The following is a 24,061-nucleotide window of genomic DNA, read 5'->3' as shown; positions in this document are numbered from 1 at the left end:
GGTCAGAGCTAGGAGGCCAATTATGCACGCCCTTGGTCTAGATGCCAGATGACGGACCAGGCGATGGGGCCTGGTGCTTGGAGGTTGCAGTTGAATGGAGAGGAGGAGGACTAGCCAGAGCCTGTGTGGCCGGCCACCAAGCAGCCTGGCTTCACATGGGTGCTTGCCTGGAGGACAGAGGGTACCTCGGTGTGAGGGTAGGGCAGCTGCCTCCGTCTGTCCCCACAGGTCCTGCCGGCAAGAGTGGGCACCCAGTGGCCTAGCTTCCCCTTCTCAGGAGAGTGAGCTCATTTTGACCACCTCATCCCAGGTGGCACTTCTCTGATGTGCGCTGACAAAGCCTGTTCTTTGCCTGTACCCACCCCTTCACGACTCAGGACTGGAGCATGTCAGAGCCGAAAGGCCCTCAGCAATCACGGACTCTAGACTTGCCCCAGTTACACATGGGAAAACTGAGACCCAGCGAGGAGATGCAAGCTGCATAGGGCCACACGGGGAGTCAGAAGCAGGGCTGGAGTGAGAACCAGGTCTCTGACTTTCAACCTGGGATCTCCTGTTATTACCTAGAGCTCTCTCTTCTCTCCCAGAAGAGACGTGCCACTAGCCATTGATGCCCAGTGTGTATAAATTTAAAAATCTCTGCGTAATCCCTCTCCTAGGGGATTACCTGGGTTACCTCTGTATACTAAGCCTGCTTGCTAAGGATAGCATAACTACAGAAACTACTATTTATAGAGCCGATCCCATGGGCCACAAACTGTGTTGGGAGATTTTCATACACATCCGAATCTCCCTATATCCCATGAGGCAGGTGTTATTATTTCTCTAATCTCCCATTACAGATGGGCAAATTGAGATAAACAGAGAAGGTGCAGCTTGTCTAAGATCACACTTGACGGTGTGGCCAAGGCAGTGTCTGTTTGACTGGAAAGTCTATACTCTCAACCACTAACCAACAACCTTGGCCTCTGAAGAAGCCAAGAAGAGGATGGTAGTGGCTCCCCAGCCTCGCCCCTCTTTGTCCCTCAACCCCACCCAGCGGCTCAGGCCCCTCAAAGGGGCAGACAGGCTAGGGACAGACTCTGATCATCTGTCCCTGGAGACGTCCCTCTGACATCACCTGCTGTCGTCTCTATGGTCCATTCCCAAGGTGGGTTTGGGGCCATAAACAGACCCCTGCGCTCCAGATGCTCCAGAAGTTTCAGCGTTGCCTGTGGAGTGCACAGGTCACCATCTCATCTCCCGTCAGGGTTCAAGTGAATGGCACAGTGTGGCGGGCACAGAAAGGACGCGCACTCACTGGGCAGTGAGGGTCCGCTCAGCCCCAGCCCAGCCCTGGCCTCTGTTACTCAGGCGCTCAGACCGGGGTGCCGGTGAGACAGGGCTGTAAGGAGAGAAGAGGACCCTGGAGAGGAAGACTGCGTGCAGCCCGGGACGTCTGTGCCTCTGAAGGATGCTGGCACAGGTGCTGCAGGCATCCTAGGCCAGGGGTACCGCCTGCAGGAAGTGCCAAGGCTGAAGAGCCGCCACGTGCCCGGGAAGGTCGGCTGGCCTTGGGGAAAGGGCCCCGGGAGGGTCGCAGAAGCCGCGGGCAGGTGGTGGTGGCGGGGAACAGGTGCCCAGGGCCCGAGCGCCACGCCGGCTCGTGGGTCCGTGCTGAGCCTTGCGGAGCCAGGTCACACGCGTGGTCTGGGGCGCACCCACCCCCTTCCAGCCCGAGCCCTGCAGCCCCGCGGGGTTCCGGGAGGCCGGGGTCAGGCCGCGGTCGCAGGGGCACGCGCGCGCCGTGGCCGCGGTATGCGCCCCGCCCGCGCCGGGCCTCCCGGAGCCCGGGTTAGAGCCGTGGCCCCGCCGAGACGCGCTGCGGTGCCCCGGCCAGGTCCTCCCTCCCTTGGGCCTCGGTTTCCCCCACGCCCGAGGTCTCGGAGGAGCCGAGACCGCGGCGGCGCACCGCCAGGGAGCCACAGGCCGGCCCGCGGGGCGGGGCAGCGGCCCGGCTTCCGCAGCGCGCGCGCCCCCCCGCCTCCCGCGGGAGCGCGGACGCGCTCGTACCTGGCCGCGCTCGGGAGCGAGGCGGAGCGGGGCGGGGCGAGCATGCCCCGCCCCCGGCGCGGGCGGGCCAATCGGAGGGGGCGGCGGGCCCCGTGAGGGGCGACGCGCTGGGGGCGGGGCCTGCGGGCGCTGAGGGGAGTCCGCGGGCAGGCGGCGGGAGGCGGGCGGCCGGAGGCGGCGGCGGCGGCGGCGGCAGCCGGTCCCAGGACAGCGACGCAGGACGCCGGCGGCCGCGACAGGGCCGGCCAGGCTCTGCAGCCCGCCGCAGCCGCCGCCTCCCCGTGAAGGCCAGAGAGCGCGGCGGCGGGCGCGCGGCCTGTGAGGGCGACCGGAGCGGCGGGCACGGCGCGGCGCCGAGCGTCCTGTCAGGCGGCCGAGGGCGCCGCGGACCCGCGCCGCGATGATGCCGGTGGGTGCGGGCGGCGGCGGCGGCTTCCTCCGCGGGCGGCCGGCCAAACCTCCTTCCTCCCGCGCCTCCCGGCCCCCGGGGGCCCGCGCGAGCTCGGCGGGCCGGGCGGGAGGGGAAGGAAGTGGCCTGGCGGGCGCGCCCGGTCTCGGCGCCCCCCCCGCGGGTGGGCAGGTGGGGCGGCGCCGGCTCTCAGCGCGGGCTGGGCCGGGGGTCCGGGGATCTGGGGTCCGGGGGTTGCCGCGGGGGCCAGGAGCGGGGGCCGCCGTGGTCGAGGGTCCGGGGGCGGGGGGGGGGGTCCCTGGCCGGCGCCCGCTCGGCCCCCAGCGCGGCCCTTTCCTCCCGAGCCTCCGCGGCCGGGCTGCCCGGGAGGGGAAGCCGGAGGTGGGATCGGAGCCGGTCAGTTGCCCCCTCCCCACCCCGTCCGACCTGGCGGGGGGTCGGGCGGGGAGGCCGGGGTGTCGTTTAGCGCTCGCCCTGTTGCAGGGTCTCGCGGCGCCTCTGTCCCCCCCACCCCGCCTGAAATTTGCTGGTGTCGTATTTGGAGTCGGCCGTGTGGGTGCCCCCGTGTGGTGTTCCCACGCTGGAAACCCACATTTCTCCGTAGTCCTTTTCGTGATATCTGAAATCCTGTTGTATTTAGGAATTTGCTTGGGGACTGGATTTTGAGAGCCATTTTAGGCATTCCCTTTTACCGTCCCTTCGAGAGTTGTACCTTTGGCGTTATCTGGCCTGTCGCCGCCGTTTTGAAGGTTGAGCCAGGTTCGTTTGTGGTGCGGTGCCGCCTTGTCCTGCCCTCAAGGGTGCGTTCTACTAGCAGACAGAGCTCGTTAGATTGCCAGACTCCTAGCGGAGCTTTTCCTTTACCTGTCATCTAAAGAGCCGTGAGTGCTGAATTATAATTTTTCTATTCTGGCTTTTTGTGAAGTAAATGTCTTGATTTATGAAAAAAATGAAGGGCTGGTGGTACCCAGTTGGATGTGTTGGTTTTCTGAGTGCCTGTATATTAAGTACAATTCTCAAAGGCATTTGTAGTAAAGTAACAATTTAGCCTAAATTTCTACATTTGAAAATCCATTTCAGAAGGAAAGTACCATTTCTCTGCATTTTCTGCTTGAATACTATTATTCCACCGTGCTGCACCCAAGGACATTTAGATTAGCATTTTTTTCTCCCTGATCTTTCAAATCATTTCCTGTCTCTTGGTAATCTCTTCTGGCCTTTTTGAACTAATTCCAACGCATTGCCTTTGCAGAGTCTTAAGATTTGACCTAGTTGATCCTTAGATCCTTCTTTGGCATCAGAGCTTGTATTTCTAAATGTTTGGTTTTAAATGAGTGATTGTCTTGTAAAGAAAGAACTGGATCAGCATCAGAAGATCCAGAATCCAGTACTGGTTCTGCTACTTTTTAGCAATGTGACCTTGAACAAGTCAAGGTCTCCAAGCCTGGAATTACCTCTGAAGTAGGGATAAAAACAGAACAATATCTGAGGGCTGTCCTGAGGATCAAAAAGGATGATGTGTCCAGAAGTCCTTGTTAAACAGAATGCCATGCAGATATTTTTTATAGTTAGTATGGCTCTGAATTGTCAATTTCTAATTTTAACCTCTGCAAGATAAGGGATTTGGAAATAGTTCTCTCCCTAATTCTCACTGGCTAGATTTGGAAAAGGCGTTATGGTGTTTTGGAATTTTGAAACCACTTTTAGCTAAATCCTGTAATTGATACTATAGTAATATTGAAGCACGCCTATAAAGTTTTGACTGATTTCATCATTGTATGATGTTTCATTTCAAATACTCTGTTAAGGAATTTGGCTTGCGTTTTCCATATGATACATTCAGATGTTTTATTTCTCTGCTCCACATAATTAGCATTTCTAGTCTTTACCTTACCAGGTTTTCCTTTTCAGAGTTTGCTTGGCTGGCAGTTGGGAAGTTTCTTTGTGATACTCATAATAATCAAATACTGTTATTGAAAAACAGGCCTATCAAGTATTTGAAACACGCTGCTTTTATTTTAAAATGCCTTCTAGAAACAGATGGTATTTCTCTTAGTCCCAGTTTCAATGTCTTTTCTTTTGTATTTCCTTCTTGCTCCCTGAGTATGGCTTTTAAGATTGAGCCCTTCCTCTGTAAATGTAGTTGGGGTTGGTTGTAAATTTCATAGACGTTTCAAGGACATGCCATTCTTACTTGGTACAATCTTAAACTGTGCACCCAAGATATAAATAAGATTTTTCTTTATTATATATTTGTTGTTCATCATCATCGTAAATCATTGAAGGAAGATTAGATCATATTTTGCAGTTTATAGAGAAGCACTACCCAGTAGGAATGTAATGAACCACACAGATGCAGTTCAGTTTGTCTAGCAACTAGTATTATTTTTAATATTTTATTAACTCAATATATTAAAAATATTATGACTAACATATAATCAATATGAAAAATTTACTCATGTGATACTTTACTTTTCTTGGGTACTAAGATGCTGAATCCAGTGTGAATCCAGTGTGGATCCAGTGAAGTTCTATGGATACAGCACACCTCCGTTCAGACTAGGACATTTCAAGTGCTCGGTAGCACGTGTAGCTAGTGGCTACTGTCTTGAACAGCACAGGTTTAGAGTGTATGGTATTTTACTTATTTGAGAATTGGCAATTAGTGTGTAGTGTCTGGAATAACTTTTAATTGATCAGATGATTTACTGCAGCAGCCAACCTCTCAGCTGTTGGAAATGAGTATCTTGCCATGTTCTCATCTGACACAATAAGGTCTTTGTAGAAGTCTTCAATTTGCTGGTTACATCAAGTTTCACAACTGTCAATTTTAAACAAAGTTATATTTTGGAATTTTCTGTTATTAAAATATCATTGCATTCTAGTATGTGTGGTCATTCACCTTTTTTCAATGGATGACATTTTAAAACAGTTTCCCAGGGGGAAAAAAGGACCACAGTTTAAAGATGACTTGTTGGCTGATCCCTAACGTCTGGACCTGAAATCATTTAGGCCATACCTAAACAACTTTGATAGAAATAAGGTTTTAATAAAAGTAGCCTGGTTCAGAGCATGAAAAGGCTGAAAAACTGCCTTGATCATTAGCATCATTCTTTTCTACAGAATGAACACTTTGCAGCTGTGGAGCTTTTTGTGCACAGGTGAAATGTATCTGGAGCATGGTGCTGAGGGTACTTTTTTCTCTTTCAGAGGACTGTTGACTTGGGTAAGGGAAGTTCTGTGGCTCTGAAGTGTGTGTTATCTGTAAGAAAGGCGCTCTGGTGGTAGTGTTTCGGTCAGGTTAGCAGTGGGACTCCTTACCTCCAGTAGGCACCATGCAGTGTGAGTAGTTGATTCCACTTGTTTCTGTCCTAGGAGCTCTTTCAGCATATTCACTAGGGGCTGTGGGTTACAGTAATTTGTGCTCAATATTTAGCTCTCATTAAACAAACATTCAGTTATTTCAGGTATTCACTTTTGATGATGTAGAAGACATTTTGAGGTTCTGAAATAGATTCCTTTTGAAACCATCAGCTTTCATGTAATTGACAAAACAGTGAACTGGAAGCAGAGAGGCTAAGGTTCTAGTCCCCACTTGTAAGTAACTCTGCGACCTTTGGACTTAAATTTCTTTGAGCCTCCGTTTCTCACCTGTAAAATGAATTGGTCCTGGTCTTTTCCAAGTATTTGTGCTTGGTCTAATAGTAGGTATGTGGCAGATACTTTAATGAGGGTCAGTAATATTCTCATTGGCTGCAGCGGAGGTTTACACAACCTGTCACTAGTTTTGGCAGTCTTTTAGTAAATGCATTGACTGCCTAAGTGTTTTGGTATGATAGAACTGATAGAAGAAGCTCAATGGATGTTCACTAGTATTGTTAATAATTTAGTCATTTGATCGGCTTTAATTTCTAGCCTAACTCCCTGTACAAAACACTAAGGACTGGAGAAGGTTTTTTAAAAAAAATTCTAGTGACTCCTTGAACTGTAGCCCTTCAGGCTGCTCCAGGCTTTTCTGTCCATGGGATTCTCCAGGCAAGAATACTGGAGAGGGTTGCCATTTCCTTCTCCAGGGGATCTTCCTGACCCAGGAATCAAACTTGAGTCTCTTGTGTCTCCTGCATCAGCAGGTGGGTCTTTACCACTAGCACCACCAGAAACCCAGTTAAGTCATTTTGACCGGCTTTATGTTATAGCCGAACTCAGTAAACAAAACACTCAGGACTGGAGATGTTTTTTGTTTTCTTTTTTAAACTCTGGTTTCTTTGAGACAAAAATTCAAAGATACTGTTACCATTTAAGATAATCAAACTATTTCTAACCTTTGGAGTGCCAGGAAGTTCACAGAAGGAAAAGGAAAGCTTCGATCACACAAAGATGCAAATATGAAAGGTTTATTATTACAGTTTTATTGAACTTAAAAACAATCTTTAGGAATAACTCTTCTGAAGGCTACAGTATTAAGTATAGCAGTAAAGTTTTCCAGCTGTTTAACTTGCTACGATTTAATTTTGTAGTAATGAGCACTCAATGAATGGTGTTTGTCATTATGTGCTAAAACGCTGTGTCCTATGGGCCTCCCCTGGTGGCTCATTGGTAAAGAACCCACCTGCCAGTCAGGAGATGCAGGTTCGATCCCTGGGTCAGGAAGATCCCCTGGAGGAAGAAATGGCACCCCACCCCAGTCTTCTTCCCGGGGAATCCCGTGGGTGGGGATCCTGGCAGGCTGCACAAGGGCAGTTGCACCCTATAGGTTTTGTGGTGATGTCTTCATTTTTATGGAGAACTGAGGCTCAGGAGGAAAAGAAACTTGGCTAAGGGCCCCCAGCTACTGAGTGGTAGAGTGCTGCTTGAAAACAAGCTCTCTGACTCAAGAGTCTTTGCTCCTGGCCTCTGTGCCAGTCACTTACAGGAGTTTGCTGTAGTCAAGGCATTTTGCTAGTGGTGCTGGTAAATTGAATTAGGCTAAATACTTTTACCTAGCTAAATACTTTTACCTTTGATGCCTAGCTCAGTTGGAGCTTAATATTTTAACGGATCTTGTGGTGAACCTATCTGATAAAAGACGATAGTTTTTGCCATCTTGAGTTTGGGGACGACTCTGTTTTAAACGTAAATGTAAGGCTTCTCAGGTGGCTCAGTGGTAAAGAATTGGCCTGCCAGCGCAGGAGATTTAGAGTCGATCCCTGGATTAAGAACATCCTCTAGAGTAGGAAATGGCAACCCACTCCAGTATTCTTGGTTGGGAAATCCCATGGACAGAGGAGCCTGGAGGGCTACAGTCCACACGGGGTCACAAAGAGTTGGACATGACTGAGCGACAGCATGCGCAGACGTGTTAAATGTATCTTTCCTTTCTCAGCATCCTACTTTGAAAAGTCTATGTCAGTGTATATGCCTAAGAGCTACTTATAATTTTTAGCAAGATAAAAACTTAAAATATCACCAGGTTGCTGTGTTGAAGTTACGTAACTGGTTGTCAGTGTGCTTTTTTGTGTGTTTGCACAGATGGGCAATAACTTCTCAGCAAAATTTCAGTGGGATTTTGATGTCTGAAAGTGCTGTTGCCATAGTTATTTCGCAAACTGTGGTTCTGAGGCTGAACAGAAGAATGGTGGTATTCAGGTTGTATTGTGACACTTTCTTGGCTTAATTGCTTTGTTTTATTTCACTGCAAAGATAGCCATATGACTGTTGTTCATACTAATTGGTAAGCAAAAGCTGCTGTTACTATATTTTGTAAAAGAAAAATCTTTGCTAGGTGATATCATACAGAACAATAAAAGACTAGAAAATGAGGTAGTTTTGATTAAAATTAATAAATGACATTCAGAATGTTAGTGTACAGTTCAGAACAGGGTCTTGCTAGCAGTATTGTGTGTCCAGAGAAAATATTAACTGAAGTTTTGACTGAATCATGCTTTATAACGTATGTTGTGATTGTAATCTTTGTAGCTCAAGCAAATGCAAAGGCCCTGTGGTAGGAGCCGGCCCAGCATGCTGGAGAAGCAGGGAGCTCTGTAGCTGGAGCAGAGTATGTGAAGGGCAGACTGGAGGAGATGAAGTAGGAAGGTGTTGGCGGTAAGGGGATGGGTTAGGATCTTACAGGGCCTTGTGTGTTACTATAAGGGCAGAGGACACGGAGAGAAATTTCCTTTGGAAGAAATGAAACACAGTGGTTTACTTATTGCATCATAAGTTGTTCTGAATCAGTAGTCATTGCCTGGGGGACCTCGCTGTAGCAGGTCGGAGTATGGGCCCTGGCATGGTGTGGATTCTGGCATCACCAGTTGACCCTCCGACAGGTCTCCTGCCTTTAAACTGAGGATGCTAATAATAGTAACCCTCGGGTTGTTAGGATCAGTGGGTTATTACAGTGAAAGCGGCCTGTTGTGCAGTCAGTGTTCAGCAAATGTTATATGTAATAAGTTAAATTTCCTTTGGGAAGCTTTCTCATCTTTGCCTCAGCCAGATACATCAGTAGAGGCATTCAACCTGATGTGCCTTTTTTTTTTAGATGTAATTCACAGACCATAAAATTCACCTTTTGATGTGTACAGTTTAGAAGAAGTTCTAAGTTTATAAGATTGTGTTGTAGTACAATCTTTGTATTGCCTTGCTTTGTATTGTAATATAATACAACCTTTGCCACTGTCTTCTCAGAACATTTGCAGTACTTGTAGTTGTGGCCTCAAACATTTGTGTGTGTGACTGGTTAATGTCCTTTTTTGTCCTAGGCTGTAATTTTCATCGTGGCAGGAGCTTCTTACTGTTTCACCAGTGCCTGTCCCAGTGACTGGCCACATAGTTGGTGCTTGGTGGCCATTTGCTGAATGAAAGAAGGTACGACGTGGAAAGCAGTGCCAGATCCCTTTGTGAAGAGGTGTGCGTGTGCCCTGGTGGGGTTTGCACTTGGTCCTGTGGGTGATCAGAAACCGCCAAACGTTTTTAAGAAGTGGAGTGATGCAGTCAGATTTGTGTGGTGGAGGGGCAATTCTGAAACCAAGACTGGAGGAGTGGGCCATGGAGTGAAGTGAAGTGAAAGTCGCTGAGTTGTGTCGGACTCTTTGCAACCCCATGGACTTGTCCATAGAATTCTCCAGGCCAGAATATTGGAGTGGGGAGCCTATCCCTTCTCTAGGGGATCTTCCCTACCCAAGAATTGGACCAGGGTCCCCCGCATTGCAGGCAGATTCTTTACCAGTTGAGCTGTCAGGGAGGACCATGAGGTAAGGCAAATTTAAAAGAAACAGGAAAAACAGTTAGGAGCCCAGTGGGCACAGGTCAGACTCGACCGGAAGGTGAAGGGAAAGATCCAGGAGGAGGTAAAGGAGATCGGCTGGAGCGAGAGGGTGTGTGGAATGTGTGTGCACGCGAGTGTGTGTGGCTGAGAGGAAGGAAGTACAGTGGCTGGAGCTGAGGATAACAGGCTGATCGCTCCAGCAGCCGGGCTTGCCTTTCCTGCGATTAAGCTAGAGAACGCGTAGCAGGAATAGGTTTAGAGGGCTGTAGGGGGTGAGCGAGGTTTATGCGGAGTGTGTTGAGCTCGAGACGTCTGCTGTATCCAGAAAGATGTTGCTCTTCAAGTAAAATGAGTATGTTAAGTTAAATCGTGTTTCATATATTAACTGATTTCTGGTGTTGCGTTTTTGGTATCTGCTTTCTGGGCATCTGTGGCACGCCGCGCGCCTGTGGCATTCCTGGTAGTTGTTGTTTGGCCTGATCAGCTCCACCCTGAGACCCCACTAGACCGCCTGCCTGGGGCAGTGGCTGGCCTGGGCCTCCGCCATCTGCACGGAGTTTATCCGCACGCGGTCTATAGCAGTGGAATCTGCGCCTCCGCATTGCCTGCTCATGCTCTGCTTGCTGTTTACATTGCATGCTTATATGCCTGCCTAATGGCAGTCTTGAGAACAGTGCCAGTGAATGACAGCTGAGCTCTGGAATGATCAAAATGTGAAGACAGGTGAAGTGAAATTTGATGGCTTTAGGGTTAATAGTGAAAAAGCCCAATGATAGGAACAAAGAGTTTTGTGATAGAGAGACAGATGTAAAACAGGGGGCCTAGTGTTTATCAGCTCAGACTCTGGAGCCAAGACTGTCTGGTTTCAAAGTCTAGCTCTGCCACTTAGCAGCTCGGTGGCCTTGGACAAATTATTTCACCTCTCTGTGCCTTACTTTCCTCTTTACAATGGATTTAGTAGGAGTATGTTTCAGAGGCGGTTGTGAGGATTGCCAGGTGCTTAGTGCATCCTGTTAATGTAAAATAGCACTCAGTCATACCTGCTCCTCTTATGTTTTCTCCAGTAGCTGCAAGGCCTCATGGCAGAGGATCCTACGCACTGTACCCCACCTGGGAGAACTAGGTGGTGACTGTGACATCTGTCCAGTTGCTAGGTCAGAGAGGGACGGTTTGCATTTCTTAGAAATGAAAGTTTGCCCTGTGTCATCGAGACCACAGCTCAGAACCAGCTGGCGTTCCCTTCACTCAGTGCTCAGTCCCTGAGTGGGAGGGCCAGCCCTTTCCTTCTGGTCTCTACCTTATTCCCGAGCGCCCTGTATAAAATGCCCTCCCTGACTGCGTTTCACGTCTCTTCATCGTGCTGATGGCCACCTGGCAGTCACTTGTGGAGGCTCCGTGAAAGGGGGGCTCCGTTTTCTTTTCTCACGGCAGCATCCCCAGTGTCTCTAGTCGACACTCATTAAGTGCTTGTTCACTGAAAGGCCTCAGCAGGCATGTAGGGCCAGGACTGGCATAGTCCCTGCTCTCGGTGAGCTCACGGTGGGGAACAGGCCTATGAACAGAAAGTGCCATTCTGGGAGACAGAGAGCGTATGAGTGGCAGAGTGCGAGCTGCGGCGGGGTGCAGGTGAGAGGAGTCTTCTTGCCCTTGGGATGTCAGGAGAGTTTTCACAGAGGAGGTGACACTTGAGTGGAGTTGAGAAGGATGAGGAAGAAGGGATAGAGGGGGTGGGCAAGGGATTTAGATAGAGGCCCACTTTTGTGGGCTTCTCTTGTGGCTCAGCTGGTAAAGAATCCGCCTGCAGTATAGGAGATGTGGGTTCGATCCCTGGGTTGGGAAGATCCCTGGAGAAGGGAAAGGCTACCCACTCCAGTATTCTGGCCTGGAGAATTCCATGGAGGGGTCGCAAAGAGTCAAAGACACTACTGAGCAACTTTCACTTCACATTTTCAGGGCACTGAGATCTGAATTGGTGTGGTGTGTCAGGGGAATTGCCTAGAGTGGAAGGCCTGATGCAGCAGGGGGGCTGGGCAGGTAGGCGGGTGAGGTCAGATTCCGAGGACCTTGTGTGACCTGCAGACGAGTTTGAACTTCATCCTGAGAAACATGGAACTGCTGAAGTTTGTCTGTTTTTGAATTGTGTTAAAATATACATAAAACTCACCATCTCAGCCGTTTTAAAGTATACAGTTCTGCCCCATCCAGGTTCGCTCACGTTGTTCAGCAGCCATCACCACCATCCATCTTCAGAACTTTTCATCTCAAATTGAAACTGTTGCAGGATTTTAAGCAGAGTTGTAGATGCTCCGGTTTAAGTGAAAGTTGTCGTTAAGTGTCTGGAATCCATGAGAAGAGTCTGTGGGATAGTTGAGACAGGAAAGGTCTCTGAGCGCTCAAAACAGTTGTCAAAGAGTCATGCGTTGAAGGCGGCTTGCAGAGGACCCTCCTCAGCCCTCGCTTACCCTGGACTCTAGCATGTTGCACAGTGTTAATTTACCTAGCTTTTAAATCTTCATAGAGGCTATAGTCAAGGTTGCTGGAGGGGTGTAACTATCAGCAGACAGGCTGCTGGAAACCACGGAAAGAAACAGCTTTAAGAAACCCCAAGGTTGTGGTCTGAGGGTGGGCATCCTGACCTCAGTCACCACCAAAGATAGCATGATGACAGTTTACAGACTACACACAGGGTGGTGGTTAAAGTCCTCATGATGACTGACTCATCAAGAAAAGGGTAAATAGCATCAGTAACATAGACATCAGTTGGACACGTTTAGATGAGCTCTGTCCAGTAGCAACATAAGGTGAGCCACAAGTGCAGTTTAAAAATCTTCTGGTAGCCACATAAAAAAGTGGAAAGAAATGAGTGAAAATAATTTTAATAATATATTTTATTTAACTCACTATATCCAAAAATTATTTAAACATGCAGTTAATATTAAAACATGATTAGTGAGGTGTTTTATGCTCTTTTCTCATACTAAGCCTCTCAAATTCCAGAACATATTGTATTCATATAGCACATCTGATTTTGGACTCGCCATGTTTCAAGTTCTTGATAGCCACGTGTGCTGGTGGCCACATCGAATGGACAGAACCGTTTCAGATTTGGGGCTCAGACAAAAGGGCTAGAGCCTCAGCTATTCAGAGAATGCTACCATTCATAAGAATTAATTCCTTGAGGATTATACATGGCTGGTGTTTTATTGTAGCAGTTTTCATTAACTGATTTTTGCTTTTATGTTTGAAAAACTGTTGAGAGACAGTGTAACGCAGTAGTTAAAGAGCACGGATTTGGGAATGACTGGGTTTGAATCTCAGCTATTTGATTTCCTACCTGTTTGATCTTGGGCTAGTTACCTAATCTCTCTGCGTCTTATTGTCCTCATCTGTAAAATGGAGGTCATAGAAGTACCTACCTTATTAGGTTTTGTAAAGATTAAATGAATTGTTAATATGTAAAGAACCTATAACAGTGGCTGGTGTATAACAATCACTATAGATGTGTGCTTTTATCCCCCACGTGTTTGGTATCTCCAAAATGTTAAATGATCTTAATTCAGTAGACTTAAAAGACATTTTTGCTTTAAAGATTGCTTCGATAGGTATTTTCACAGATGAAAACAGGTTAAACTGTAATTTTGTGAGGATACGTTCTAACTGATGTCTTTGGGTAAATAACTTTGTTTGCTGCAACACTGAGGGTGCAAACAACCACAGAACTAGTATAATTAATAATTAAAGGATTTAGGATTATGAATAAAATAGGAAAATTTGAAAGGATGATTTTATCAATATTTAATTACTAGTACTGTTAGACTTCCTGAGGGCTCAGATGGTAAAAAGTCTGTCTACAATGCAGGAGACCTAGGTTCGATCCCTGGGTTGGGAAGATCCTCTGGAGAAGGCAATGGCAACCCACTCCAGTACTCTTGCCTGGAAAATCCCATGGACGGAGGAGCATGGTAGGGGTCGCAAAGAGTCAGACAGGACTGAGCGACTTCACTTTCACTGTTAAAATTAAACTACTCTCTCTCAGAAATACTGTATCAGCCCTACTATGTCTGAGAAGACTACCTGGTTCTAACTTATTTCCTTTGGTATATTCAGCACTGAATTATTTTGAGAGTTTCATCTTCTACTCTTATTTGCAAATAAAATAGAAAAGAATAGCAAAAGTAAAACCAAAATATAAAAAGATCACTGTTTAGCATGTCGAAGATGTTTAAGAGGAGGTCCTTTATCACCTTTAAGAGTGAAATATGACTGGAAACATAACCAGATTCGGGTGTGGCTATTTAAATGCCAGGTTTTTGGCACAGAAGAGAGAAGTGCCTAATGGGGGCGATTTAATCATGGCCATTTTCATCTGCCATTGATTGGTGGTCTGTGGAACAGTTAAGCAGACTCTCTGCTTAGAACGTAATCTCCATACACAAAAATAAACTCAAAATGGATTAAAGACCTAAATGTAAGACCGGATACTATAAAACTCTTGGCAGAAAATATAGGCAGAACACTCTCTTGACATAAATCGCAGAAAGATCTTTTTTCATCCACCTCTGAGAGTAATGAAAATAAAACAAAAATAAACAAATGGAGTGGACTTCCCAGGTGGCACAGTGGTAAAGAATGCCAGTGCAAGAGATGTGGTTTCTGTTCCTGGGTCAGAAAGATCCCCTAGAGAAGGAAATGGCAACCCACTCCAGTATCTTGCCTGGGAAATCCCAGGGACAGAGGAGCCTGGTGGGCTGCATAGCCCATGGCGTTGCAAAGAGTTGGACATGACAGAGCAACTTAGCACACACATAAAAACAAATGGGACCTTATTAAACTTAGGAGCTTTTGCACAACTGTGGAACCCATCAACAGAACAAAAAGAAAGCCCACAGAATGGGAGAAAATATTCGTAGTCAGAGTGACCAACGGGATTAAAATACACAAACAGCTCATGCTCAAAATAAAAGAAACAAACTGCTCAATTAAATGGGCAGACCTAAGTAGACATTTCTGTAAACAAGACATCCAAATGGCCTAGAGGCACAAGAAAAGAGGCTCAACCTCACTCATTATTAGAGAAGTGCAAATCAGACCTGTAATGAGGCATCAGCTCACACTGGTCAGAAAGGCCGTCATCAAAAGGTCTACAGGCAGTAAGTGCTGGAGAAGGTGTGGAGGAGGGGACCCTGCTGCACCGTTGGTGGGAATGTACGCTGGTGCAGCCACCACGGCGAACAGCGTGGAGGTTCCTTAGAAAACTAAAAACAGAGCTGCCATAACCTTCAGTGCCGTGCCTGGGCATATATCTGGAAAGAACCATAATTCGAGAGGATACATACACCCCCGTGGTCACTGCCGCGCTGCTTACAACAGCCAGGGCTTGGAAACAGCCCAGATGTCCATCAGTAGAGGAGTGGGTAAGAAGATGTGGTGCGCAACTACAGTGGGATCTCTCAGCCATAAAAAAGGGCAAGCCCGTGCCGTTCACAGCCACGTGGGTGGACCTGGAGATCGTCACGCTGAGTGAAGGCAGACAGACACCTTATGATACTGCCTATATGCGGAATTTAAGGAAACGGTACACGTTTACAAATGTACAGAACAAAAGTTGAGTCAAGATGTAGAGAACAAACGTGGTTACGGCGGGGAAGGTGATAAATTGGGAGGTTGGAATTGACATATATACACTGCTATGTAGACCGTAGGTCTTTAATAAGAACCAGTTGAACACCACAGAGAACTCTATTCAGTACTCTAATGACCTACATGAGAATAGAAGCCAGAAAGGATGGTTGTGTGTTTATGTATCACTGACTCACTGTTGTACAGCAGACGCTAACACAGTGTTGAAAATCAGCTACATTTCAGTAACCTGGAGGAGGAATCGGCAGCCCACTCCAGCATTCTTGCCTGGAAAATCCCATGGAGAGAGGAGCCTGGTGGGCTGCAGTCCCTGAGGTCACAAAGAGTCGGGTGCAGCTGAGTGTGCACTCCAGTTAAAGAAATGGGGAAAAAACCAATAATAAAGAAGAATAAAGAACCAATCATCTGCCCGCCTCCTGCCTCGCACAGGCATTCCCACTCCCGTCATGGCTGACTCCTTCAGTCTCAAGCCTGCACGTTGCTTCCTTCGGCAGGTCTTTGCCGAGCTGGCCATCCAGATCAGGCAGTCCTCCTGTGGGTCTCGCGGCACCTGCAGTTTTCCACTGGAGTTTCCAGGTATCTCTTTGTCTCAGCTCCAGGTTCTGAGGGGGCAGTGTTGACAGGGTGCAGCGCCTTGTTGGTCTCAGTGAGATACTCGTGAATGAGTGAGTGATCCTGTAAGTGTGTCCAATCTGTGTTATATGTGCTGTCAGCCTTTGCTTTACACTCGGTTTTTGTTTTGTGTGTCTTATCACACTGCAGTGTCTCGTCATAAAACAAACTCGGGAGTCTAGTTTTAATCTCCTTACATGGTTATCTGCCTCTAGAATGGAACAGATCCTCAAATGCTGTTAACAGTGAATACCTCATGGTCCAGTGGGTTTCTGGTAGGAGTCCTCCTGCAGAATTGCTGATAATCAGATAGGAAGGCTTATATGAGGTAATTGAAAGGGACTTCAGTCGCTCAGTCGTGTCCGACTCTTTGCCACCCCAAGAATCGCAGCACGCCAGGCCTCCCTGTCCATCACCAACTCCTAGAGTCCCCCCAAACCCATGTCCATTGAGTCGGTGATGCCATCCAACCATCTCATCCTCTGTCATCCCCTTCTCCTCCTGCCCTCAATCTTTCCCAGCATCAGGGTCTTTTCAAATGAGTCAGCTCTTCGTATGAGGTGGCCAAAGTATTGGAGTTTCAGCTTCAACATCAGTCCTTCCAATGAACACCCAGGACTGATCTCCTTTAGGATGGACTGGTTGGATCCCCTTGCAGTCCAAGGGACTCTCAAGAGTCTCTCCAACACCACAGTTCAAAAGCATCCATTCTTCGGTGCTCAGCTTTCTTTATAGTCCAACTCTCACATCCATACATGACCACAGGAAAAACCATAGCCTTGACTAGATGGACCTTCATTGACAAAGTAATGTCTCTGCTTTTTCATATGCTATCTAGGTTGGTCATAACTTTCCTTCCAAGGAACAAGCATCTTTTAATTTCATGGCTGCAGTCACCATCTGCAGTGATTTTGGAGCCCCCAAAAATAAAGTCAGCCACTGTTTCCCCATCTATTTCCCATGAAGTGATGGGACCGGATGCCATGATCTTCATTTTCTGAATGTTGAGCTTTAAGCCAACTTTTTCATTCTCCTCTTTCACTTTCATCAAGAGGCTCTTTAGTTCTTCACTTTCTGCCATAAGGGTGGTGTCTTCTGCATACCTGAGGTTATTGATATTTCTCCCGGCAATCTTGATTCCACCTTGTACTTCCTCCAGCCCAGCGTTTCTCATGATGTACTCTGCATATAAGTTAAATAAGTAGGGTGGCAATATACAGCCTTGACGTACTCCTTTTCCTATTTGGAACCAGTCTGTTGTTCCATGTCCAGTTCTGACTGTTGCTTCCTGACCTACATACAGGTTTCTCAAGAGGCAAGTCAGGTGGTCTGGTATTCCCATCTCTTTCAGAATTTTCCACAGTTTATTGTGATCCACACAGTCAAAGGCTTTGGCATAATCAATAAAGCAGAAATAGATGTTTTTCTGGAACTCTTGCTTTTCGATGATCCAGCAGATGTTGGCAATTTAATCTCTGGTTCCTCTGCCTTTTCTAAAACCAGCTTGAACATCTGGAAGTTCACGGTTCACGTATCGGTGAAGCCTGGCTTGGAGAATTTTGAGCATTACTTTACTAGCGTGTGAGATGAGTGCAATTGTGCGGTAGTTTGAGCATTCTTTGGCATTCCCAAAGAAAGACAGTGCCAAAGAACGCTCAAACTGAGGGGAAAGGTGGGCTGTTTTTATATCAGTGATAGCAGCCACTTACGCTGTCAGTAGTCAAGTCAAAGTAGCTGAGTCCCATGACTAAATGTGATGGAAAGTTATCTTTTGTGTTTGTTTTGCCAGCTTTTTGTTATGCAGAACTGTCATTAAAGCCTCTTAGTCTGCAGCTCTATGGTTAGTGATGCAATAGGCAGTGAGGTGTTGGCTAATATTCAGAGCAGTGTGATGCTGGAGGTTGCCAAGGTCAGAATTCTGCACCACTGAAGAGTCAAGACTGCAAACTTAGGAGCCGTAATTTTTTGGAGGCTCAAATGCGCATTTAGATTTTTATATTAAATAAAATTTCACTGCCTTCTTATCTTGCCATCTCCCTCCCTGAGTGGTACGTAGCAAACTCTCCTTTAAGTGCCTTTCCTTTTATTTTGAAATTTTCAACTTCTTGTAGGTTAAAGCCTTACCAGTTTGTCATAAAACTGTGGATTACTCTCCCCATTACTATGAAGTGAGGAGCAGTCCAGGATGAATAACTGCTGAGGTCCTTTCTAGGGCCACCTTCTGGCGGTGTTGTGATAGTTGAACAGAGGGGTCTGCACGTGAAAGCCCTCTCAGGGAAGTTCCTGGAGAAGCAGGTGGGCTCTGAGCTTGCATTGCATTTGAATTCTGAGGCGGAGAGGGGCCAAGTGGCCCAGCCGAGAACAGGAGGCAGTTCTCTTCTGGGCAGGAGAGCTGTGCTTTCAGCAGGTACGTTCGTGCCTCCATGATGCGCCAGGGCCCTGTGCAGGGTAAGAATGGCATGGGAGGGAAGGTAAACGTGGCACCAGAAAACTGACATTCAGCAGCTATTTATACAAGCATGCACTAACTTTGATTATATGCCAATGCAGTGCTGGGCATTGGAGACTCAAAGACACTAATTCACTATCTTGAAAGGGGTTATAGTCTAGTTGACAGAAACATTCAAAACAGGTGTCCTGTGGGACCCAGTGTTTGAGAACACAGGCTTTGGAATCAGGTAGGCTTGGGTCTAGCCCTGTCCCTGCCGCTTACTGTGTGACCTTAAGTCACACACCTGCCAGAGCTTTATCTGCTCATCTGAAAGTAACAGCACCTCTCGCTCAGTCAATTCTGCTGTGGCCATAGGGAGAAATAATATACAGCCTTTTTAAAAAACAGGCAGAACTGTGTAAATTGTGGAAAATGCCTCAAATGAATTGTTGGTGGAAAACCGATTTTCTACTCCATGTGGTCTCACTGGGAAAAAGAAAAGAGTTTTGTGGTGAAGGAAAGGTCTGCAAGGGTATACGAAGTGAAGCGAAGTCGCTCAGTCGTCTCCAACTCTTTGCGACCCCATGGACAGTAGCCAACCAGGCTCCTCCATCCACGGGATTTTCCAGGCAAGAATACTGGAGTGGATTGCCATTTCCTTCTCCAGGGCATCTTCCCGACCCAGGGATCGAACCCGGGTCTCCACACTGCAGGCAAACCCTTTACCATCTGACCAGCTGTTTAAAAGTGTGAGTCATTAGGGGAGCGGTCTTTTTATATCTGTTGTTAGATTAAAGAAGATTACATGTGTGTTAATTTACCACCTAAAAAATAAGAATAATAGCAAAAAGAAAAAAGAAAAACCTCTTCCCCAGGATATGTGGCAGGACTGAATGGTATCATGCCCGGAGAATGCTCAGGCGAGGTCCAGCGCATGGTGAGTGTCGGTCAGGAAGCGGGTGTCGTCACCACTGTTGCTGGACAGAGCAGCCAGTGGGGGGGGGGGGCGGCAGAACCCTTGAAGGCTGAAGCTGGGTTCTGTGGCTTGAATTTCCAAGATTAGCTGATTGCTTGACTGTAGGATCTTGGTTGTGTGTGGGGGTCCTTGATTGTCCCCTAAGGCCCAGATCTGGGGAGGAGGGTCCTTGTGGTCCTGAAAGAGGAGGACCCTCAGAAGGGTTAAGTGTGCTAAGCCCATGTGAAGACCTCTCCACACCTGTTTCTCTTTTTTGAGGATAAGAACAGTGCCTGCCTCATCTTGAAGGGAAGGAGAAAGGTGGCCTGCCAAGCTATGATAGTTATCCTGAAAGAGACCTGGGAGCCTGGCTTTCGATGTCATCCCTGGGTTTAGATTCCGACCTTGAGCAATATAATCCTTTCTGGACGCTGCTCCTCCTCCCATAGAATGGGGATGAAGCTCCCGCTGCTCTCACTGACATGGCATAAATGGTTCTTTTCCTTGTTTCTGTTGGATGAGGGTGGATATGAATTTTTTTGAGGTAGGATTGATGAGTCATCTTATAAGGCTTGCTTTTCACTTGCTGGTGAAGTAGGTAGTTGGAATGAATCTTCACTAAAATATATATATATATATCTGTTTCTGTAGTTTTTGTTTTTTCTTTAGTCCTGATTTTTAAAATACTTGCTGCTTCGTGGCACTCTTCCCTTCAGAGGGTTTTGTTGCCGATGAAACAGTGTGGTTCCCTAGGTGTGATTTACACTGATGCCTATACATCCAGGTGTACAAGAGAAAGCCTTGGGTTGTTGCTTGTTGTCCTGGCGGTTTGTTTTGTTAGCGCCTTTATTTTCATTCGCAGTGGCCATGTGTTTAATTAAATGGTCACCTCAGTTACATTCCAGTTGAATTCCTTGGACTTCATTATTTTTAACTAATAGGGTCACCAAGTTTTCTTTTTCAGGATCCTGTTGATGGTCATGGAGTCATTTTCAAATTTTATTACAGGGCTGATTTATGATCAGCTGCCCTTTATCATTTGCTCGTGGTGGTGTATTCCAGTGTCAGTTTGTTTCATGATTCTCTTTTGTAATTTAATTTCAGTTCATTTCTGTAATTTTTTAAGTTCTGGGGTTTTTCTGGTTTTCACAGTGCCCAAAGCTGTTGCCAGGTATTTAAATAAAAGGGGAGGAAATTAGATTTGAGAGAATATTGTATGTCAGACTTCTTGCTGGACAGTTCACAGACCTTCTCGTTCAATATTAAGTCAACAGTGTAACTAAATAAACTGCTGAGGGAGAGGAAGCCTGTCTGGCTGAGAATCAAGAGACCTGATTTCAGTCTTGGTTTTGTTACTAACAAGATTTATTAGCCTTGACAAATTATTTCCTTCTCTGGGCTTCTGCTTCCTCATCTGTAAATGGGGAAAGAGGGGTGGTTAACATAGATAAGGCTCCTTTCTGGCTCCAGGATCTGATGACTGATCTTTCTGATAGCTTAAATTTTAAATTCTCAATGTATTTCTTTTAATTGAATTGAATGCCTTTACAAATGGATTAAAAAGCAAATGGTCACTTATGCTAACTCAGACTACCAAAAAATATTGTTTATCTTTTTCCCAAAACAATTTTAGTGACTATTGAAAAGAAAATGGAGGCACCTGTGTACCGTCCTCTCAGATTTGCAGCTTAAAATGTATGCGTTTAACAGGACTGGCGTGAATATTACCTTAGGGGACACATTGTTTTATTTTTGTGTTAAAATATGGATTCTTGTGAGACACCGAGTGCTGAGCCAGCAATTGTAACTGTTTTTGCAGCAGAGGGAAGGAGACTGTTCTGTAGCAGTGTATGGAGCAGCAGAGTTCCGCTACGTAGGCTTAGGGGAAGGAGACTCTTGGAGGGCACAAACAAAACCCTGTGCGCACCAGAACCTGAGGGAAAGGAGCAGTGACCCGTAAGAGGCTGTGCCAGACTTGTCCACGCGTGTTTGGGAGTCTCCTGGGGAGGCGTGGGTCACCGGTGGCCTGCCCTGTGGCCAGGGTGCTGGCAGCAGCAGGCCTGGGGGGCACAGCGTGTTGGAGTAAGTCCTGTTTGAGGAGGTTACGGTTAGCCCTTCCACAGAGCCTGGCATGCTACCATAGGGACTGCAGACTGCAGGACAGGGCCGCCTTAGGCCAAACTACAGGGAGGGGTCACAGCCCCCACCCGTCAGCAGAAAATTGGATTAAAGATGTACTGAGCCCTCTAGTGGTAAAGAACCCACCTGCCCATGCAGAGACTCAGTTTCAGTCCCCTAGAAGGAAATGGCACCCCACCCCAGTGTTCTTGTCTGGAGAATCCCATGGACAGAAGAGCCTGGTGCTACAGGGTCGCAAAGAGTCAGACAGGACGAAAGCAGTTTAGCACACGTGCGCGAAAGCATGCGCATGGCCCTGCACGACAGAGCGAGACCCGGTTTCCCCAGTAGCCAGTCCCTCCCATCAGGAGGCTCGCACAAGCTTTCTACCCATCAGAGGACACAGAAGAAGCAAGGGCTGCAGCCCCATGGCCTCTAGAGCAAACCACAGTCACAGAAAACCAGCCAAAATGACCCCACGGACCACAGCCGTGCGGAGCTCAGAGACTGTGAGCCATGCCATGCAGGGCCACCCAAGACAGACGGGTCACGGTGGAGAGTTCCGACAAAACGTGCACTGCTGGAGAAGGGAATGGCAAACCACTGCAGCCTTCTTGCCTGGAGAAGCCCGTGAACGGTATTGTTGATGGTAAGTTCTCAGCTGTGTCTGACTCTTTGTGACCCCACGGACTGCAGCACGCCAGGCTTCCCTGTCCATCACCATCTCCCAGTTTTCTCAAACTCATGTCCATTGAGTCGGTGATGCCATCCAGCCATCTCGTCCTCTGTCGTCCCCTTCTCCTCCTGCCTTCAATCTTTCCCAGCATTGGGGTCTTTTCCAATGAGTCTCCTCTTCAAGTCCAGTGGCCGAAATATTGGAGCTTCAGCATCAGTCCTTCCAATAAATATTCAGGGTTGATTTCCTTTAGGATTGACTGGTTTGATCTCCTTGCAGTCCAAGGGACTCTCGGGAATCTTCTCCAGCACCACAGTTTGAAGGCCTCAATTCTTCAGCACTCAGCCTTTTTTATTGTCCCCCTCTCATATTTTACATGACTATTGGAAAAACCATAGTTTAGATTATACTGACCTTTGTCAACAAAGAAATGTCTCTGTTTTTTAATACACTGTCTAGGTCTGTCATAGCTTTTCTTTCAAGGAGTAAGGGTCTTTTAATTTCATGGTTACAGTCACTGTCCTCAGTGATTTTGGAGCCAAGAAAATAAAGTCTATCGCATTTTCCATTGTGTCCCATCCCATGAAGTGATGGGACCAGAATGATACGAAAAGACAGAAAGATACGAAACTGGAAGGTGAGCCTCCAGGTCAGTAGGTGTCCCGTGTGCTGCTGGCGAAGAAGAGGGAAATAGCTATAGGAGGGATGAAGACGGTGGGCCACAGCGGAAGCGACCCCCAGTCGTGGGTGTGTCTTGTGGTGAAAGTGAAGTCTGAAGCTGTAAAGAGCAGTCTTGCGTAGGGACCTGGGATGTTAGGTCCATGAATCCTGGTAAATTGGAAGTGGTCAGACAGGAGATGGCAAGAGTGAACATCAGCATTTTAGGAATCAGTGAACTAAAGTGGACAGGAATGGGCAAATTGAATTCAGATGACCTTTGTGTCTACTGCTGTGGGCAAGAATCCCTTAGAAAGAATGGAGTAGACCTCATAGTCAACAAGAGTCCTAAATGCAGCACCTGGGTACAGTCTCAAAAACGACAGAATGATCTCAGTTTGTTTCCAGGGCAGACTATTCAGTGTCACAGTGAAGCGAGCCTGTGCCCCGGCCTCTGATGCTGGAGAAGCTGAGGCTGAACGCCTCTGTGAAGGCCTACAAGAGCTTCTAGTCATCGCTTAGCTGCCGAGTCGTGCCCGACTCTTCTTGACCTCGTGGCCGCAGCACGCCAGGCCTCCCGGTCTCCCTCCTGCCGTCTCCTGGAGCTTGCCCAGGTTCGTGTCCATTGCACAGTGATGCCAGCCAGCCATCTCATCCTCTGTCATCCTCTCCTCCTGCCTTCAGTCTTTTTCAGCATCAGGGTCTTTTCCAGTAAGTCGGCTCTTCATAGCAAGTGGCCTAAGTGTTGGAGCTTCAGCATCAGTACTTCCAATGGGTATTCAGAGTTGATTTCCTTTAAGATTGACTAGTTTGATCTTGCTGCCCAGGATCCTCTAGCACCACAGTTCAAAAGCATCAACTCTTTGGCACTGTGCCTTCTTTATGATCCAGCTCTGAGAACCATTCGTGACTACTGAAAAGACCCTGGCCTTCACTATATGAACCGTTGTCAGCAAAGTGATGTCTTTGCTTTTTGGCACACTGTCTGGGTTTGCCATAGCTTTCCTGCCAAGAAGCAGTTGTCTTTTCAGTTTCATGGCTGCAGTCACCATCCCACAATCCACAGTGATTTTAGAGCTCAAGAAGAGAAAATCTGTCACTGCTTCCACCTCGTCCCCTTCTATTTGCCATGAAGCTATGGGGCCATGTGTCATGATCTTAGTTTTTTTTAATATTTAGTTTTAAGCTGGCCTTTTCACTCTCCTCCTTCACCTGCATGAAGAGGTTCTTCAGTCCCTCTTCACTTTCTGCCATTAGAGTGATGTCAT

At 47.4% G+C, this 24,061-nt stretch overlaps 1 protein-coding gene across 5 annotated transcripts in view; it reads left to right on the top strand.

The window, feature by feature from the left end:
* The first annotated feature begins 2,180 nt into the window (after positions 1-2,180).
* PPP1R13B (protein phosphatase 1 regulatory subunit 13B) overlaps positions 2,181-24,061 on the top strand; it is a 73,801-nt gene continuing 51,920 nt past the window's right edge. For 2 of the 5 annotated variants that reach the window (XM_027957455.2, XM_042235574.1), the window contains exon 1: positions 2,181-2,461. In XM_027957455.2, the coding sequence (XP_027813256.1) occupies positions 2,453-2,461 (9 nt within the window). In that variant the 5' untranslated portion in view covers positions 2,181-2,452. Of the gene's footprint in view, positions 2,462-9,198; positions 9,345-9,881; positions 22,110-24,061 lie in introns of those variants that run through there. The other 3 variants (XM_042235575.1, XM_042235576.1, XM_060401486.1) reach the window with 3 other exon arrangements.

Source organism: Ovis aries, chromosome 18 (genome assembly GCF_016772045.2).
Source record: "Ovis aries strain OAR_USU_Benz2616 breed Rambouillet chromosome 18, ARS-UI_Ramb_v3.0, whole genome shotgun sequence".
NCBI classification, from domain to species: domain Eukaryota; kingdom Metazoa; phylum Chordata; class Mammalia; order Artiodactyla; family Bovidae; genus Ovis; species Ovis aries.
Note: the sequence above shows the minus strand (reverse complement) of the source record. Positions and strands in the feature narration are given on the sequence as shown.